The following is a 16,441-nucleotide window of genomic DNA, read 5'->3' on the forward strand; positions in this document are numbered from 1 at the left end:
TCTGTCTGTCTATGTATGTCTGTCTGTCTATCTATGTCTGTCTGTCTGTCTGTCTGTCTGTCTGTCTGTCTGTCTGTCTGTCTGTCTGTCTGTCTGTCTGTCTATACATACAGTATCAAGACCATATACAGGCAGGCCTGTTAACACTTAGTTATTTACAGACAACACCTACCTGCTGACTCAATCAAAATGTGATAATATGTGTAGATGTCCAGATAAGCCACTGTGTCTTGGTCTGCTTACTTCACCACCTAAAGGGAAGCGCATAGGGCAGGCAATGAAATGTATCCAGAACTATCAAAAACAGCTGTATGAACGTCCATCAGCCTTAAGCCAGACTGGACCTGCCTGGTTTGGGTGGATGTAGACTCTACATTGTAGAGGATGACTGTAGCATTGTGGAGGTTGAGTAGATGACAATAGCCATGCATTACCCTATGCAGCTTCCTATACAGGAAATTGTGTTAATGGTGGCATGGCCCTTTTAAAGTGGTAGTGTGCTATTTTGTATATTTAGCCCTATTTGCGATATGTCTAACATGGACATGACACAAAGAGAGCATAATTTCCCTGATTGCGCAAGTATTGAGCTAGATTGACATACTTGTCCGACTCAAATAGTACTTTGTGGGGCAGAAGTTTAAAGTGGTAACGTAAAGCGTAGCGTACAGTTCCCTCAGGCCATTGTAACAGTTCTGTTTCAAATGTAGCTGTTTTTTCAACATTTGGTGAAGCCACTACTAAGCCGAGTCCAGTAACTTTATCACATCAGTATCAGTGTGCAGGATAGGCTACAGGCAAAGAGAGACACAGCGTTTCCCTCCTTATAGAGAGATGACCTTTCTGTAGTTGAAAATAAGGACTGTGGATTCTCTCTCTCTCTCTCTCTCTTTCTCTCTCTCTCTCTCTCTCTCTCTCTGATTGTGTTTGAGGACGGTGCTCTGAGTCTTGTTGGTGATCAGTCACCAGCTGCAGAAGCAACAGTTGAATCTACAAGACATGGGCCTGAAAAACAAACTTGTTAAGATTGAGATTGAGATCAACCTGTCTGGGGATCAGCTGTTATACTCCATGCTCTATAAGATTTGGAAAGATCTTAGGGGCAATCATACTGGGATTACCATCCTCTTGTAGATGTCTCATCATATAAATTGGTTTTAGGCTCAGTGTATGGACATCAATATCTTTGGTTTCTGATGTTGCATTTTTGGATTCCAATCTTGTAATTAGAGTGCCTGTGTCAGGCTGATGAAGGTCAACGACGGAGATCCTGGCTAACAGGGGTCAACAGAGTGGTTGATCAGGCTTACATTCACAGAGTCCAACAACAGTGGGGGATAAGCCTAAAGACTGATTCACTATGTCACCAAGGCAACATCACTGTGGAGAAATCCAAGGATTGAGAATGTGTGTGTGTGTGTGTGTGTGTGTGTGTGTGTGTGTGTGTGTGTGTGTGTGCGCGCATGTGTGTGCGCGTGTGTGTGATAGAGAGAGGGAGCTGCGGAATTAACACTTGGAAATGTAGTATGCTTCAGACTATTCATAGAAAACACAGTCACAGTAATCACACAGGAAATGGCTGAGGAATATGCTCTCTCCTAGGTTCTTTTGAAAATAATGAAAAGAGTGAAAATTCTACATACTGTAGGTGGTATGAGGTCATCACAACCTTTTAGCAACAGTCCATCACTCTCAAAATTATCCCGTGAGGTTGCTTATCATCACAACTAAGCTTATCCTCCATCTGGCAGGTCAAAAGTTCTCTTAACAACGGTTAATATTGGTCAGTGAGAGTCCATTTTCCTAAATCCTGGGCAGCCTTTCGGTCAATAGACATCGAAACAAAGCCTCACCATTGTACTGCAAGGTCAAGAATACCTTAATAACATAGCTTGTCACTGGGCTCAGAGCTTAATGGCTCCTTGAATAAATCTTGCCATTGGACTTGAGGGTCAACTGTCCGCTCTCTAGGACCAGGTGTTAGGAGTCAAGGAGTTTTTTCGGGGGGGGGGGGGGGGGGGGGGACGACGACATATTTTTGATTGCTGAAAATGGCAGGTCTGCATCCGTGGCCGGGGTCCAGACGGGACGGGGGGGGGGATTGGCTGCAGCGTGGGTCTGTCGGTCAGCCGGTCAGTAGCAGCAGGCCTATTGTTATACCCGCATTGTATCTGTTCATTCAACAGGAAAACAACAAAAGGACCCATATAAATCATTAAAATATGAGCTCCCTCAGCTTCCACATCTGGCTTCTCATTCGTCCACGACATACTGCCAAGCCCCTGACCGCTGTGGGTTTGGAAGACAACTGGGTCAGTCCATGATTGGATGAATCACATGACATATTACGCCCATTGTAGATTAGATCATACTTGCTCAGTGGTAGGGGACTGTTTAATGGCACGTTACCTATTATTTTCAGTGGGTCATAGTAATAATAATAATAATAATAATAATAATAATAGATTCACTTCTCTACAAAAAGCCAAATCCCTTGAGGAAGGATGAGAGAAAAAAGCTTGTAGCAAGCATTTAGAATGTATTCAAATAGTCACTTACTGTAATCTAATCCATTCCACCAAACGGATGCACTATCATCTGAAATGTGTTGTGGATGCAGCACTTGTTTGGAAAAGCTGTAACCTTTTTTATTGAGGAGTCCCATAACTCCAACCCTGGCTGTGAGATATTTGTACACACAGTGACCGCAGTGCTACGGGGTTATGGAATAACAAGGAGCTCCATGCATTATTAATGTGCTCCGCCGCGAATCTGTTCAGAATAATAACAGCCATTTCCCACAACCTCATTACTGTGTTTTTAAAGCATGTGTTTGGTCGTCATGGACACCCCACTTTCACCCCTCTACCCCGCCACAATTGAGATTCAGGTCATGCGCAGCTCTTGCTGTTTATAATTTTCATTTCATCATAACCGATTTAAGAGAGTTGCCAGCGCTTATTTGCAGTTTTCCTGCGGACCTCTTCACTACGGCTTCTGACAGGACAGATGCCGCAATTAATCACAGCGGAGAAATGGACTTCGTTTCCATACAGAGCTGAAGAGCCAATCACTGCAGCAGCCGCCCAGTCTCAGCCCAAATTACAAATGCCTTCTCAAACTAACTAAATAAATAGAAGCACAATTTGAACATTCTATCAAGCTTGTATAAAATATGCATGGGAACAGATTCTGTCCTTAATTTGTATCTAACACTGTTCAGATCAGGTCTACATTTCACAATTGCCTTGCAAAAAGGCCCTCCTAGTCCAGTGTCTTGTGCAGTCTATTGTGGGTCTATGATAATCATTGTTTGCTAGACTACCCTCCCCCACTCACCATATTCAAGGAAGATCAGAACCCCCTGGAGAGATCTTGGAAATGAAGCAATTCATACATAGGAAGAAAGAGTTGGAATCCAAAGCACTGGTCAGTGAGAATAGGTTATTGAGACAAGAACCAGCTACACATGCCCATCCTGTCCAGTCTCAACACTGTTTTCTCACATAATGACTCAATTTTTAATCACTGAGTAACATACACACTATAATGATGGCAACATGAATGGTCATATCCATGCAAAGTTTCTTTTCATATAATTACTTAGAAAACATACAAATCTCTTACTGTATTGAAATGAACTGAGTTCTAATAATTATTATCAATGTATTTATTTATAATTTTCAATAACTAACAAGGAGACATGAAGTAACACTTCATACAAAATTATGGCTACTATAATCTTTGAAATGAACTGATTTCTTGAAATAAATATTTGTGATTGTTATTTTAAATTCAAACGAGGAGACAGAACGAAATATAATATACTTCATACAAAATTATGGCTACTATCATTAGTGAAGGAATGTCTGTGGTTTGTTTCCTTTCATGGCCAAGCAAAACTCAAAGTTAAATTAATGTTCCTATTAAAAGCTCAAAAGAAGTTGAAATTCATACTGAAATGCATTTATTCTACTGACAGTTTTCAAAAGCAGTTGGTTTCATCTGTAAGCAAAATACAAACAAATTAATAGCTGCTATTGTAACTCATAAAAATGTAGAAAAGAGCAGAAACGCACAATGTGATATAATAGCAATCCACAGGTCATTTACCAACGTTTTAATTAAAGCCTCACATATTAAAACTTTACAACATGTGATATGAAAAATGTAAATGTACAACTTTCTCTTTTAATGGATTTCATACAGCTGGCAAAAATACCCCCATTGCCTTTTCAATTTGCTTTGACAGTGCAACAAATGGCTCTGCTTGTTCTTTTCTTATACTTTCAATAGGATTCCTTAGAGTATCAAGGAGAAGTGTAAAAATACATCAATCATGAAACCGTTAACCTTGATCCTGGAATTTGTATGTACCATAAAATATCCCCTTTATTACACAAAATAAAACATAATTTAATTGTGAAACATCTGAGGTAAAAACAAATACATAAAAGGAGATTTCTTTTGGAGTGCCAGTTACACGCTTTTGAAGAAATGATCTTGAGGGTATTTTACTGGAAAGAGGAGGTCTGATTGCTCCCAAATCTACAAAACACGTACAGCAGATTACAGTCACAGTTTGAAGACATATGATGACATAAATGATCTATGGCAGTTTATGTTTTAGTGTCTTCATTCCTCCCGACAACAGTTCCCACCCCCAGGACATTTTTCAGTTCCCTTTTTCCTCAAGACATTGTCTGCCTTCATGACATTGGATGAATGCGCTCAGATATCACTTGGCCTGAAAAGCATGATGATTTGATCGAGGAGTTCCCTCAGGCCATTGTTAAACAGTTACATCTGCAGGAATGTAGGGGTAGAGAGAAAGAGGGACAAGGTAGGAGTCTTTCATTTTACTGGCATGTGTGGAACCAGAATTTTGGAGGGGTGGGTTACTGGTCTCCAGTATTGTACCTGTAAGTCTCAGTTCAGTTGCTCTCTTTGAGAGGCCAGAGCTGCCAAAAATGCCTTGGTTGAAATCCATTCATAGTGTCCAGTAGTTGGGCTGAACTGACTGCTTTGACCTCATAAATAAAGCTTTATCGTTAAATAAAAACAGGGCTTTTCCCCTGTCAAGGATAAACCAGTCTTTTCACAAATGTGCCCAGAGTCTGTTTCGAATTGACGACTGAGAGAAAGACCAACAAACAAGCAAACAATCAATGGGCACTTGCCTACAGACTTCCTCATAGCGCAGCCTATTTTATAGACAAAAAATCCAGCTAAGGTATTTGCCCCTTGTACACGTGTATGCATATCCGTCTATAACAATGGACAGTTCTTTGTAAAACATTCTAATTCTTACACACTTCTTAAGTGCAACTTAGAAAAGCAACGTGGAATGATGCTTTTATTCTATTCCCTCTTCTTTGAGATAAGGATTTGGCTCCATTTGGCTCAGTAGATGCTGACCTGGGACAGGACCTGGGCGTGGGCCTGGATCTGGGAGGGGTGGGGCTGCTGCTGGGGGGGCGCCGGCTGGGGGCTGCCGAGGGAGGCGGAGCCTCCGCTGCCGCCGCCGCCTACGGAGTGAGGCGTTCCGGGGGAGTGCTGTGGCGGGGAACACTGGGACTGGTGCTGCTGCTGCTGGATATGCTGCATTTGCTGCTGGTGCAACTGCTGCATCTGCATGTGCTGGATCTGCAGTTGCTGTTGCTGCATGTGCTGCTGCTGCTGCTGTTGTTGTTGTTGTTGTTGTTGCTGCTGCTGCTGCTGCTGCATGTGGTGCTGCTGCAGCTGCTGCTGCAGGTGATGCTGGAAGTGCTGATGCTGCATCTGCTGCTGGATCTGCTGGTGGTGCATCTGCTGCTGCTGCATCTGGTGATGCTGCAGATGCTGCTGCATCTGCTGCTGCTGGAGGTGCTGCATGGCATTGGTGTGCTGCTGCTGCTGCATGGGGGGGCTCATCTGGGACACGGCCGTGGACTGGGCTCCGGCCACCATGGCGCCGCCGCCGCCGCTGCCGCCTCCCCCCGCGCCCATCTGCCCCAGTAGCTGAGACGGCACCCCGCCGGGGGGCATGTTCTGGTGGGCCACGGACACCGAGGTCACGATTTGGCCGCCCCCCAGCCTCATCTGCAGCGGCTTGGGGGCGATGGCCCGGGGCAGGGCGTTCTGGAGGGCCTGGGCGGCGGCAGACATGGAGGGGTGCTGGGAGAGGGGCGAAGGCATCACCAGCCCCGGGGACAGGCTGGTGGAAGCCAGGGTCTGCTGCACCGAACGGATGGTCTGAGCCTCGGCGGACTCGGCCGCGGCCTGGGAGAGACGAGGATGCATTAGTTAACCCTTTGAATACGACCGCGTCAACGGCAACATTTAAAAAAATATAAAAAATCTTTATTTTTTAATCCGTAAAAAAATATAAAAAATCTTTAAAAAATTCTAACATTATAACACTTCCTAAAAGCTGAGAAACTGCACTTTCTAGTAATATAGGGAAAATCCAATTAATATTCGGAATGTTGGCACTGTACTGAACAGTACTAAACGGGTTAAGAGCCACCGCAATCAGATTCACTTCTAGGTAGTCAAACGAAGAAGCTCTCTCGGAAACGCAACGACAACGGCAGTATGGGTTTGAAATGATACACCAGGCTGATGAGCTGCTTGACAAAATGTGAATATTCAATTTACTGCCTGTCAGTATCAAGTATCAAATTCACACATCTGCAGGGTGAGAAGTGAAGGCAGTGTCTCACCTTAGAAACCAGGCTGGCACGGTATGCGGCCAGGGCTTTTAAATATTCCTTTTTGGCAGCCTCTGTTTTGCTTTTATATACCTGAAACGACAAGATGGATAGGTGTTAAAGGCATGAGATAAACAAGCGATCTCTCAATGGCTCCTCCAACCTGAGGTAATTTTATAGTGTCAAAGCTGTCAGCTTCCTAGATCTGGATCTAGCAATTGCCTCCCTTTTTTATCCATAAACTCAGAACTCAATGAACATGCAATTTAGTATCACACTCCATATTGTAATACAAAGGGACCGCCAGGTATCGATCCAGAGATAAAAAAACTAAAAAAAAGATTATGAGTTAACCTGCAATTTCACTTTATTCACCCACTTGGAGCAGTTGTTTGCCAACGATCAAACATTATCTTTTCCACTAGATGAAAAAGATCTGTGTGTTACCTGTTTCTGCTCCTCCCCCAGCCCGTCCCACATGGACGCTACGATCTTGGACACTTCACCGAAGGTAGCGTTGGGGTTCTGGCCTTTAATGGCCGCCTGCGTGTCTCTGAAGAAGAGGGCGTAGGCCGACACCGGCTTCTGGGGCTCATTGGGATCCTTCTTCTTCTTCTTCTTGGGGGTCTTGGGCTTCTTCCCAGCGTCTGGCGCAGGGCGTTTCTCTCCAATCACCTGTCACACATTAATGCATCTATTTAAACAGCGCTTATATGACTCAAACAAGGTTGTTGACATCATGACATCCTCATTGTGACATAACCATCATGATGAACTTGAAGCAGTTTAGAATTGTTTTTTTTAATCTATTTCATTGTGCTTGGCACAGTGAAGCTAATCTTTTGTTTTGACATAACCATCAGGGTGAACTTGAAGCAGTTTAGAATTCATTGTTCTTTATTAATCTATTTCATTGTGCTTGGCGCAGTGAAGCTAATCATTTGATTTGATGGTATCTACTAGGTCTGGCTATTACTCACCCTGTTGCCATCGTCTTGGTCATCTTCGTTGATGGAGCTGGAGGGTGAGGGCGTAGCAGACTTGCTGGCCGGCGGGGAGGGTGAGGTGTGGGCAATGTTTTGACCAGTCATGCTCAGGCCCAACTGGGCATTGAGCTGGGACTGGTTGATGGTGGTCAGCTGGTTCCGTGACATCATGGCATTGGGGTTGTTCATGCTGATAATGGACCTCATCACCATAGCAGGGTTAGGGGGGTACTGGCGAAGGTGTCCCTGGCCAATGTTCTGAATCAGTGGGAACAAACAAGGGGGAAAAAATCAGTCAATAGGACACACCTGCATTGCAGTGGAAGAATCGGGTCATCACAGTCTACAGATTGTCAGATATCATGACCACACTATACATTGCCCTGGGTACTTTAACATATCCATTACTGAGCGTGATGAATTATCTTGACACCTGAGTACCTAACATCATCTGCCAAAAATACATGATTACACAACTGAACTGATCTGGTTCAAAAGACCATTGTGTGCCAGGGCTTTGACTGGCCAGTCCCTGGTGGATATCAAAGAGATGGATAACAGTGGAGTCAGATGCGTACACTACCTCAAATGTGAGGGGGAAAAAGATGTCAAGTCAAAATTTGTACACACTATCATTTCATTCAAATAACTTTGGATCTATGTGCCCAACAACTCAAAAGTCTACTTTTGCTGTGACGTTCAACATTTGGAAGGTTATATAACTTTCCCTGCTTCGATGATTGAAGCACAAGACGGTACCAACCCTACATTTAAGAGATCTGCTGGAAGATTTCATAGATCATACTTTGACTGCCAAAGATTGAAAAATATGGTTCTTATATTATCAACTCCATAAATCAACTTGCTGAGGGAGATACATTTGACTGTATTGGACATTTGCCTCCATTTTACTATACTAGATATAATATAATAACATCTTCAACATTGTTATAAATTTTCCTGATAAAACATGTAGGTCTTCAAAACCTCTTTCGGAGAGGGAGGAGGTGAAGTGTTTGCATTGATTGCAGCAAGGCTGAAATTACAGGACCTTCCTGTCTCCCAGAGGGAAGACTGATCAGAGAGCTAGAAGGGCTGACAAGGAACAGAGAGAAAGAAGTGAACACAACAGAAAGGTGATTTGTTCTCCCTGGGCACATCCATCTGGTATTCAGCAACACAAACTCAATCTCCCCCAACATCAACACATCATAAACCCATGCACCTGGCCTTACTGAAAGAAACTCCTGAGCCACCGTCTTCAAAACAATATCCTAACACCTTCTCAGACAAAAACATATTAGATTTACAATCCATTCCTTTCTCATATGCCATGTCTACTGCTTATCATAAATGCAATCTGCTGGGTGGAATGTGGTCCATATTTACATCTGCATAGAACGTTGCACAAGAGTGTGGGTAGGATTCAAAGAGGTATTTTTCTCTGATATTGCAAATACAGTATGCTACCATTCAATCCCCCCCCCCCTTTCAATAAATGGTGCAATAATGGCGCCTGTGTGAGTGAGTGACTATGATTTACATATCGGTCTAGAATGTTCTACTTGATGTGGGAGTCTCATTGTCATCTCCATTAGTGAGCACACAAGGGCTCTCATAGAGCTCTCCGCTCGGTGAGAACATCAAAGATGCATACTGAACTCATTAGCCATGGCCATCTGTATAATAACACTTTGGTCCAAACCCACTGATGCAATTTTACTTACAGCAATGACACATTCTGCAATTTCCTTTCAATACAGAATTTTCTTGACACTGGCCTTGCTCTGTTCCGTAAACAACAGCTTTGTTTCCTTACTTGAGAAGTGTAGGCTATGTCCATTTTGCTTTTGTGTACCAAAAACAAAACAAAAATCTGCCATGTCAATGGGCCCTTGGTATGATAATATTGCCTGGCTTGCTAAATTACCACATGGACATAAGTGATATTAAAAACAGTAGGTTTAACATTTCAGAAGCTTTAACAGCTTATAATGATCAACATTAAAAGAAATGAGCGATCGAACAGTAAATGAAAATATCACAGCAGAGTCCTAATTTGAACAAATACAACATGTTATCCAACATCAAAAGACATAAGCCAGTACCAGTTATAGTAAATGGAAATCCATAATTTGAAAGCATAGCGGCTGTGATTATGAGTGTGGAGTCAGTTAATGTCCTTCTGTCCTCTCATTTGCATTTTGATTGCAATATTGTCTGCAGCCACAGCAGTCATCTAACTAGGTATTTTGATAGTTATCATAAATCTGCAAATAAGTCCTTATCTTGAGTGCACAGTGGCCAGATGTGCCCATTCCCATTTACCTATTGTGTGTGTGTGTGTGTGTGTGTGTGTGTGTGTGTGTGTGTGTGTGTGTGCGTGCGTGCATGCATGCTTGTATCCACGCTTGTCCATCAAACACAAGTAAGCCCTGAGTCTATGCAATCTACCCTCCAATCAATAAGGCTTTGTGAAGGAAATATGATCAACGTGTACCTTTTAAAAACCCCAAGCTCATGAAGCCTACAGCAAAATGATACACGCAGCCTGCCCATGTGTACCTGTCAGGCTGTCAGAAGCCCATTGGTTGGTTTGATCGATGACTGTCCTTCCCTCTGCTCAGCATCAAAGCATCCCAACAACTATTAGATGCTATAAAGAAACCAACAAAAGCCAAGACCCTTCCACGACACCTAGGGAAATAACCAGCAGCTGGAGTGAAAACGCAATATTAGTCATTCAGAAGTGCAGGTGATAAAAATCTCAATAGGGATGTCAATGAAAAGAGGGCCTAGGGTCTGTTCTTCAAGATACTGGATCAGAATTTGGGGAGGGGGGGAATTTATTAACAGTGGCACTGTGTGAGCTGTAACAGGCTGAAAAGAATGTTAAGAAGTTCAATTTCCATTCAATCAACGACAGAGCTCTTGGATATGTCCCATTGCTGGAGAGGTCTGAAATCATCTATATGGTAATTATAAGGATGAATCCCCCAGTAACTTTCGCCAGCATGAAAGGTCAGTCCTATTAAAGATAGTTTATCAGTTCCCTGCACATATTGCTTTACTCTGCTTCTAAACGGGAACACCATTTTATTTTCTTTCCCACTTTTAGCTACCTGCAGAACTCAGTGCTTAAGCCAAATGAGAAAAATGGAGTGTTGAATACTGGTAAAGGCTATAATAGCGTGAAGATAAATTGTTTTTCTCTCCAGTCCCCTGTCTCAGGCACACACAAACCTTACTTTCTCTACTCTGCATACATAGTCCAGCAAACCTTTCCCAACCTACGACCCCTAAACACCCCCCCCCCCCCCCCCCCCCCCCGCCAACCTGAAACACATTCCTGCTCTTCGTCCTCCCCCTTCTTGTCCCCTTCACCCCCACAACAGTGCCCCTCCCCCATTCCTCCTGATGCACTGTGGGTATTTAAAACTTGTTCAACATGATATCATTTCATTTCAAGGACTGCCCGAGAAAACTAAATTACAGAATCAATCACACAGAAGGTCAGGTTGAGACTTCATTACAAGTATTGCATGCCTGCATGAGTATCTTTCATTTCTGTCTGACCCAATATGTCACAATAGCTGTCTGCAGGATGAAAAAAGAGAAAAGAAACGGGGCAGAAAAAAAAAATCCACTCTCTGAAATTGATGTACAACTGATGTCAGTGCTTCTCCGCTTGGAATGGAGATAAGAGAAGTGTAAGAAACCATAAAAAAAAGAAGCCATGGTTTCTGGAACACTGGTTATATTTTCCATTTTCAGGACACAGCGGTTTGTGACCAGTCCAAATCTCAGGGGGCAATCTACACTAGATAAAAGTATATCTAATAATGTAGCCTAAATCATGTGCTACAAATTGCTAACCCGGTAGTTGCACTTCAGACCATTGTCTACAGTTGAGGTACTATTATTATATAGAGCGATATCATCAATTGTAATGTGTGTGCTATCAGTAATCACAAGCATATCTAAAAACACACAACACAGGCCAGCGCTCACTTCACATGTAAACATAGGCACCACCTCACTGCGTCCATTTGTAGAAGGGAACCGAGCCCAACAGCAAGGCGGATTTCTGCTCTAAATTGATCTCTACTCTAATCTCTACTCTAGCTGACTACTGTACATGTCTGGCCCAATAACACATGGCACACTCTAGGGGATGTTTTATGCATAGACCTGCCTGTGTTTCCCCATGAAAGGAGGCGAGGCTAAAAAGATAGTGAAAAGATAGTGTGGTTTTCTGAAACACAATCCAAAAACCAGCGCTGTTCAGCGGGCTGAGATAACACGGGGAACTGTGAATAAAGCTACACTGGCAGCTCTACTTGCAATACTATTTGGCACCATTGAGACCCAATCACAAATCAGGAGGACACATGCTGGGTGACAAAAATGAGAGTCAGGAGCTTGTTAGGAGAGCAGATTAAATAAATAGTGACTTCAGATTTGGGGCTTGCCAGGCGTTTCTGCAGCCGAGAAATGTATTTCTTTTTGTAGAACCACAGCATCTGTGGCCAATTTGCAAGACATATGCGAGGCATTAGGGGAAAGGAATTAGTGGAGCACTTGGCTAGGCATCGACATGGATGGATTCGAAAATAGAACAGGTACAGAGACGTTGGTTTTGTTTCTAATAAAGCTGAGACAGGCTATCACAGATAGGAATTATTCACTGTCAAGACAGCTATACGAGATGAAAACTACAAAATCTGTTTAGGGAATATGAGCACTGAGGCTCATTGGAAAAAGTGATTGCAACACTGCATGTTTTATTTGTGTGTCCTGGAGGCAACAGTATATCAAATGACATATCAAATGTAGTTTGATATCAACCCATTCATAAAACAAAAAAAAGCATATAGAATGGCCGTTGTGCACGCAGTAACATTATATAAACTGAATTGAGAATGATAAGGTTACTTATTTCATCAAACACTCACTTCTCCTTTCAAGGCAAAGACAATGACAGAAATGAATTGAATTTCAATGCCTTGTCTTTCTGTTCAGGACTTTTGGGGGATCAATCTCATTTGCACACAGAATAGCAGGCCACCGTAGGCTTTTCTGTGGCACAATGTGCGATGAGTGATAACGAGAGAGCAGTGTGCCAGTGACAATGCCACGAGGCAAGGAGCAGAAACCCACATTCTCTGCCTACTTTTAATGGAGTCTCCTCACAATCAGAGACATGAGCCATGCAAATGGTGTTAAAGAGGAATAATGTTTGAGAATCAAATCTAATCCGCTGCCAAGTAGTGAGAACAGTCAGGACTGTAATTGTGTCAGGGTTTCGTTTCTTCCAGATGTAGAAAGCTTAACTGACCATGAAATGAAATTCTTTAGGCAAAAGCCTTCCGGGGCTCACTTATGCGCCGCAGATATTTTAAAAGCTGCAATTATTTTACATGCCAGCAGCATGGGAGGAGGGGGGGGGCTATAAAATTTTATAGTGCCAGCCCATATTGGAATGTAAATAAATATCCATAATATCACTGCAATTCACCATATGTGTAGGGAGAAATGTGGGGGCTCTGAAACCTATTTCATATGATTATACTACTAAAATGATGATGACATTTTCCCTCACTATATATATACTGTATATATATATATATACACGCCGCGCCACGCCATCATTGTAAATAAGAAGTTCTTAATTGATTCTGCCTGGTTAAATAAAGGTAAAATTACAACAATTATTTTTTTTTTACAAAAAATAAATATATATACAAATTTGTGGCTCGCCAAACAAACCCAGCATCAATATCATCATTCCTGCCCATGACACTCTTTTCTTCCATTTCTTTCTCCTTAAATTAATTTTTTTTTAATAATAGGGCTTTAAGAAAAGTAGTCAGGCATTGACATTTTCATTTTCCTCCTCGGTGGCTCTGTGTCTGTGGCATTTGAAAATGCCGTCTTCTATCAACAATCTTAAAATCTATAACATATAACATTTTCGCCATAAAAGGAAGTGATTACTTGGGACCACCTTTCCACGTTTGATCATCCACATCAATGGGCATGAAGGTTAAGCTTGAGATGCATTGATTGACTCGCTTGCTAAGTACTAGCTCTGAGAGGTTAATTCTGGTAGCATAGGGTGATTCAACACATACAGAACCTGAACCTGAACTTTAGTAAAGCCTTGTGGTTGAGTTCATTCAGGCTCAGAGGAGCGAACTAACGGCTTGGGAGCCCCTCGTGTGCTGGCTAATAGACAGTACCACACATCAGCATGTGCAGCATAGAGGTCTGAAACTTACAGGAACCAATAGAAACACAACACTGACACTTCAGGGACCTCTTTGTGCCGTAATGCCCAGAATATTCCCATTATGGACCCGGTGTCTGACCGTTTCTCATTATAATACTGTTCTTTACCTCGAGATTTGTAAACAAGACCAGATGCTGTGCCAGATGTAGCAACAACGGGAGGCTTCCACTGTGAAGGTTATGGCTGAGTAAAATGGCCGATGATGGTATAATAATCCAGTTACTCTAACTGTACAGTCGTTATGATCCTGGGGCTTAATGTTCTGGTGGAGTGACAGTCGGTAGGCTACTACTCACCACTGGTAGGCCGTTGTTGCCAGGCAGACCTTCCTGGTCCATCATGTTCCGTGAGATGGTGATAGAGGGCAGCTCCAGGCTCTGAGGGGGGAACTGCGGCGTGAAGGGACCCCTGTGGTGGGGCGGAGGGTCCGGGACCCCTGGGAAGGGTGAGTCCACCTCTGATAGGCCCAGGCCAGACTCTGTCTCTGGGGGTGGGGTGATGGGAGGGATCTCAAACTCCTCATCTCCCAGGCTGGGGGTGTGGAATGTCTGAAGAAGAGAGAAGAGAACGATTAGATGAATGTGGTTATTGGTGCTGTGGGCTGGGAGACACCCTGCCACCGTCTCATATGCAAAACACTTGCGTTACTGATGGCCAATTGGTGATTGTTTTCCTTGCAGTAGTGTCAAAAAGATTACACGGTGCTATCTGATTGGTCGTCCTCACAGCAACTCTGAATTTGAATTCAGTTGGTGGTTGGGTAATAACAGGGAACGTAGACCATTGTTCAAACTCTTCATCTTCTCTTCTCCCTCTGCTTCTCTCTTTTCTTTAATCGTTCTTCTTTGGGCTCTGTCCTCACAGGCCATGGCCATGGGTTCTCCCTCTCCCTCTCTCTTTCTCTCTCCTCATAGGCCATGGCTATGGGTTCTCTCTCTCTCTCACTCTCTCTCTCTCTCTCTCTCTCTCTCTCTCTCTCTCTCTTTCTCTGTCCTCACAGGCCATGGCTATGGGTTCTTTATCTCTCTCTCTCTCTCTCTCCCTCTCTCTCTCTCTCTCTCTCTCTCTCTCACTCTCTCCTCATAGGCCATGGCCATGGGTTCTCTCTGTCCCTCTCGCTCTAATTTCTCATCATAATGGTAGAGTAGGGTAGGATCTACGCCTTTGATTTGTAACATGTGTGCCTTGTAATTGATTAAACTCATTTGCAATATGATTTTGCATCACATCACCATTCTTCTAGTTTAACCCATAAACAACTAGTCTTTACACAGATTGTTAAGTACTTTAATGTAAAATGGAGTCAGATAATCAGGATTTTAACATGTTTAACATGTTTATGTTATTTATCCTTCCTCTGTCAGTTAAGGGGGTCTCGTTTTGGTTCTATTTCCAATATATATTCATCAAAGGCCCTCAGACTTAGATCAAGACAGATGCTTAGAACTATCTACCACTGTAGATATCTCTCAAGCCTCCAAAAAAACCTCATTTCAAAGAAGAAGCAGGAGTGGTAATACACTTGCCTATAAACAAACTGAGATGGAACATTTCCTAAACCTTTTTGAAATCCACACTGAGCTGAGGAAGAGGACACATCAAGTGCAGACTTGAGACGTCAAAACCCTAAAATATCAAGGCGCAATCATGAGAGAGGGGGGATAGATGATAAAAGCCATTAATCTGAGGGATGGGAGATGTTGGCCTGAAGCGCACGAAAAACACACGCCACACAGAGATTCGTTTAGAGAACATTTTCAGAGATTATTACGCTTGGCTGGAAGTGTTTCCCTTTGTTCCCCATGCTTGCACCCTCAAATCTGCTCATCAAACAGCCTAATCCCCCCTCCTCTCCGAATTAAATCTGTTGGTCACGCTTAATTTGCTTATTTGGCTTCTTGGAGATGGAACCGCTCACCTACTCCGGGTTTGTCTTGATCTGCACATTCCATAGGCCACTCTCCGAAAGGCCAATGTATTCACGCACCCACAATGACCAAGCTGCAACTGCGCCTGGACACAATTGACTACAGGCAGCAGTCGTGGGGTATTCATGCACTCCCTCTCCCCCATATCAAAGCCTTAATTCGAGTTCAAACACGTCTTTCTTTGCCTCGGGTCAGTGTTGTATCACTGTTAATGCATATGTCACCAGGCTTGAAGGCAGTCTCTTCCTCTCCCTCTCTCTCTCTCTCTCTCTCTCTCTCTCTCTTTCTCCAGTAGGCAATGGAATAACACAGATTGTAGGCAGCAGGGGGAACATGCCAACATAGCCCTTGATTAGAGTGTAGTAATGTTCCCCTTGCTTGCTTTTGCACACAGACACTTGAAACTAATTCATTGCCTACTCAGGGCAGCTGCCTTGACAAGCGCTGATGAATTCCAGTCGCAGAGGCCGCTAATAGAGTTCTCTTTCCATTTCTTCCTTGTTTCATAAACCAGTGTTTAACTTTTCTTATGCTTGTTTCACA

General features: G+C 43.2%; 1 protein-coding gene across 1 annotated transcript in view; it reads right to left on the bottom strand.

The window, feature by feature from the left end:
- Positions 1-5,403: 5,403 nt before the first annotated feature.
- tox3 (TOX high mobility group box family member 3) overlaps positions 5,404-16,441 on the bottom strand; it is a gene marked incomplete at its 3' end in the record, with an annotated part of 44,940 nt that continues 33,902 nt past the window's right edge. The window contains exons 3-7 of the mRNA XM_084436774.1: positions 14,267-14,518; positions 7,673-7,936; positions 7,140-7,367; positions 6,705-6,785; positions 5,404-6,261 (exon numbers count right to left, since the gene is read on the bottom strand). Coding sequence (XP_084292900.1) covers positions 5,404-6,261; positions 6,705-6,785; positions 7,140-7,367; positions 7,673-7,936; positions 14,267-14,518 — 1,683 coding nt within the window. The remainder of the gene's footprint in view (positions 6,262-6,704; positions 6,786-7,139; positions 7,368-7,672; positions 7,937-14,266; positions 14,519-16,441) is intronic.

The sequence above is a fragment of the Borostomias antarcticus genome (genome assembly GCF_949987555.1).
Source record: "Borostomias antarcticus genome assembly, chromosome: 4".
Lineage (NCBI taxonomy): Eukaryota > Metazoa > Chordata > Actinopteri > Stomiiformes > Stomiidae > Borostomias > Borostomias antarcticus.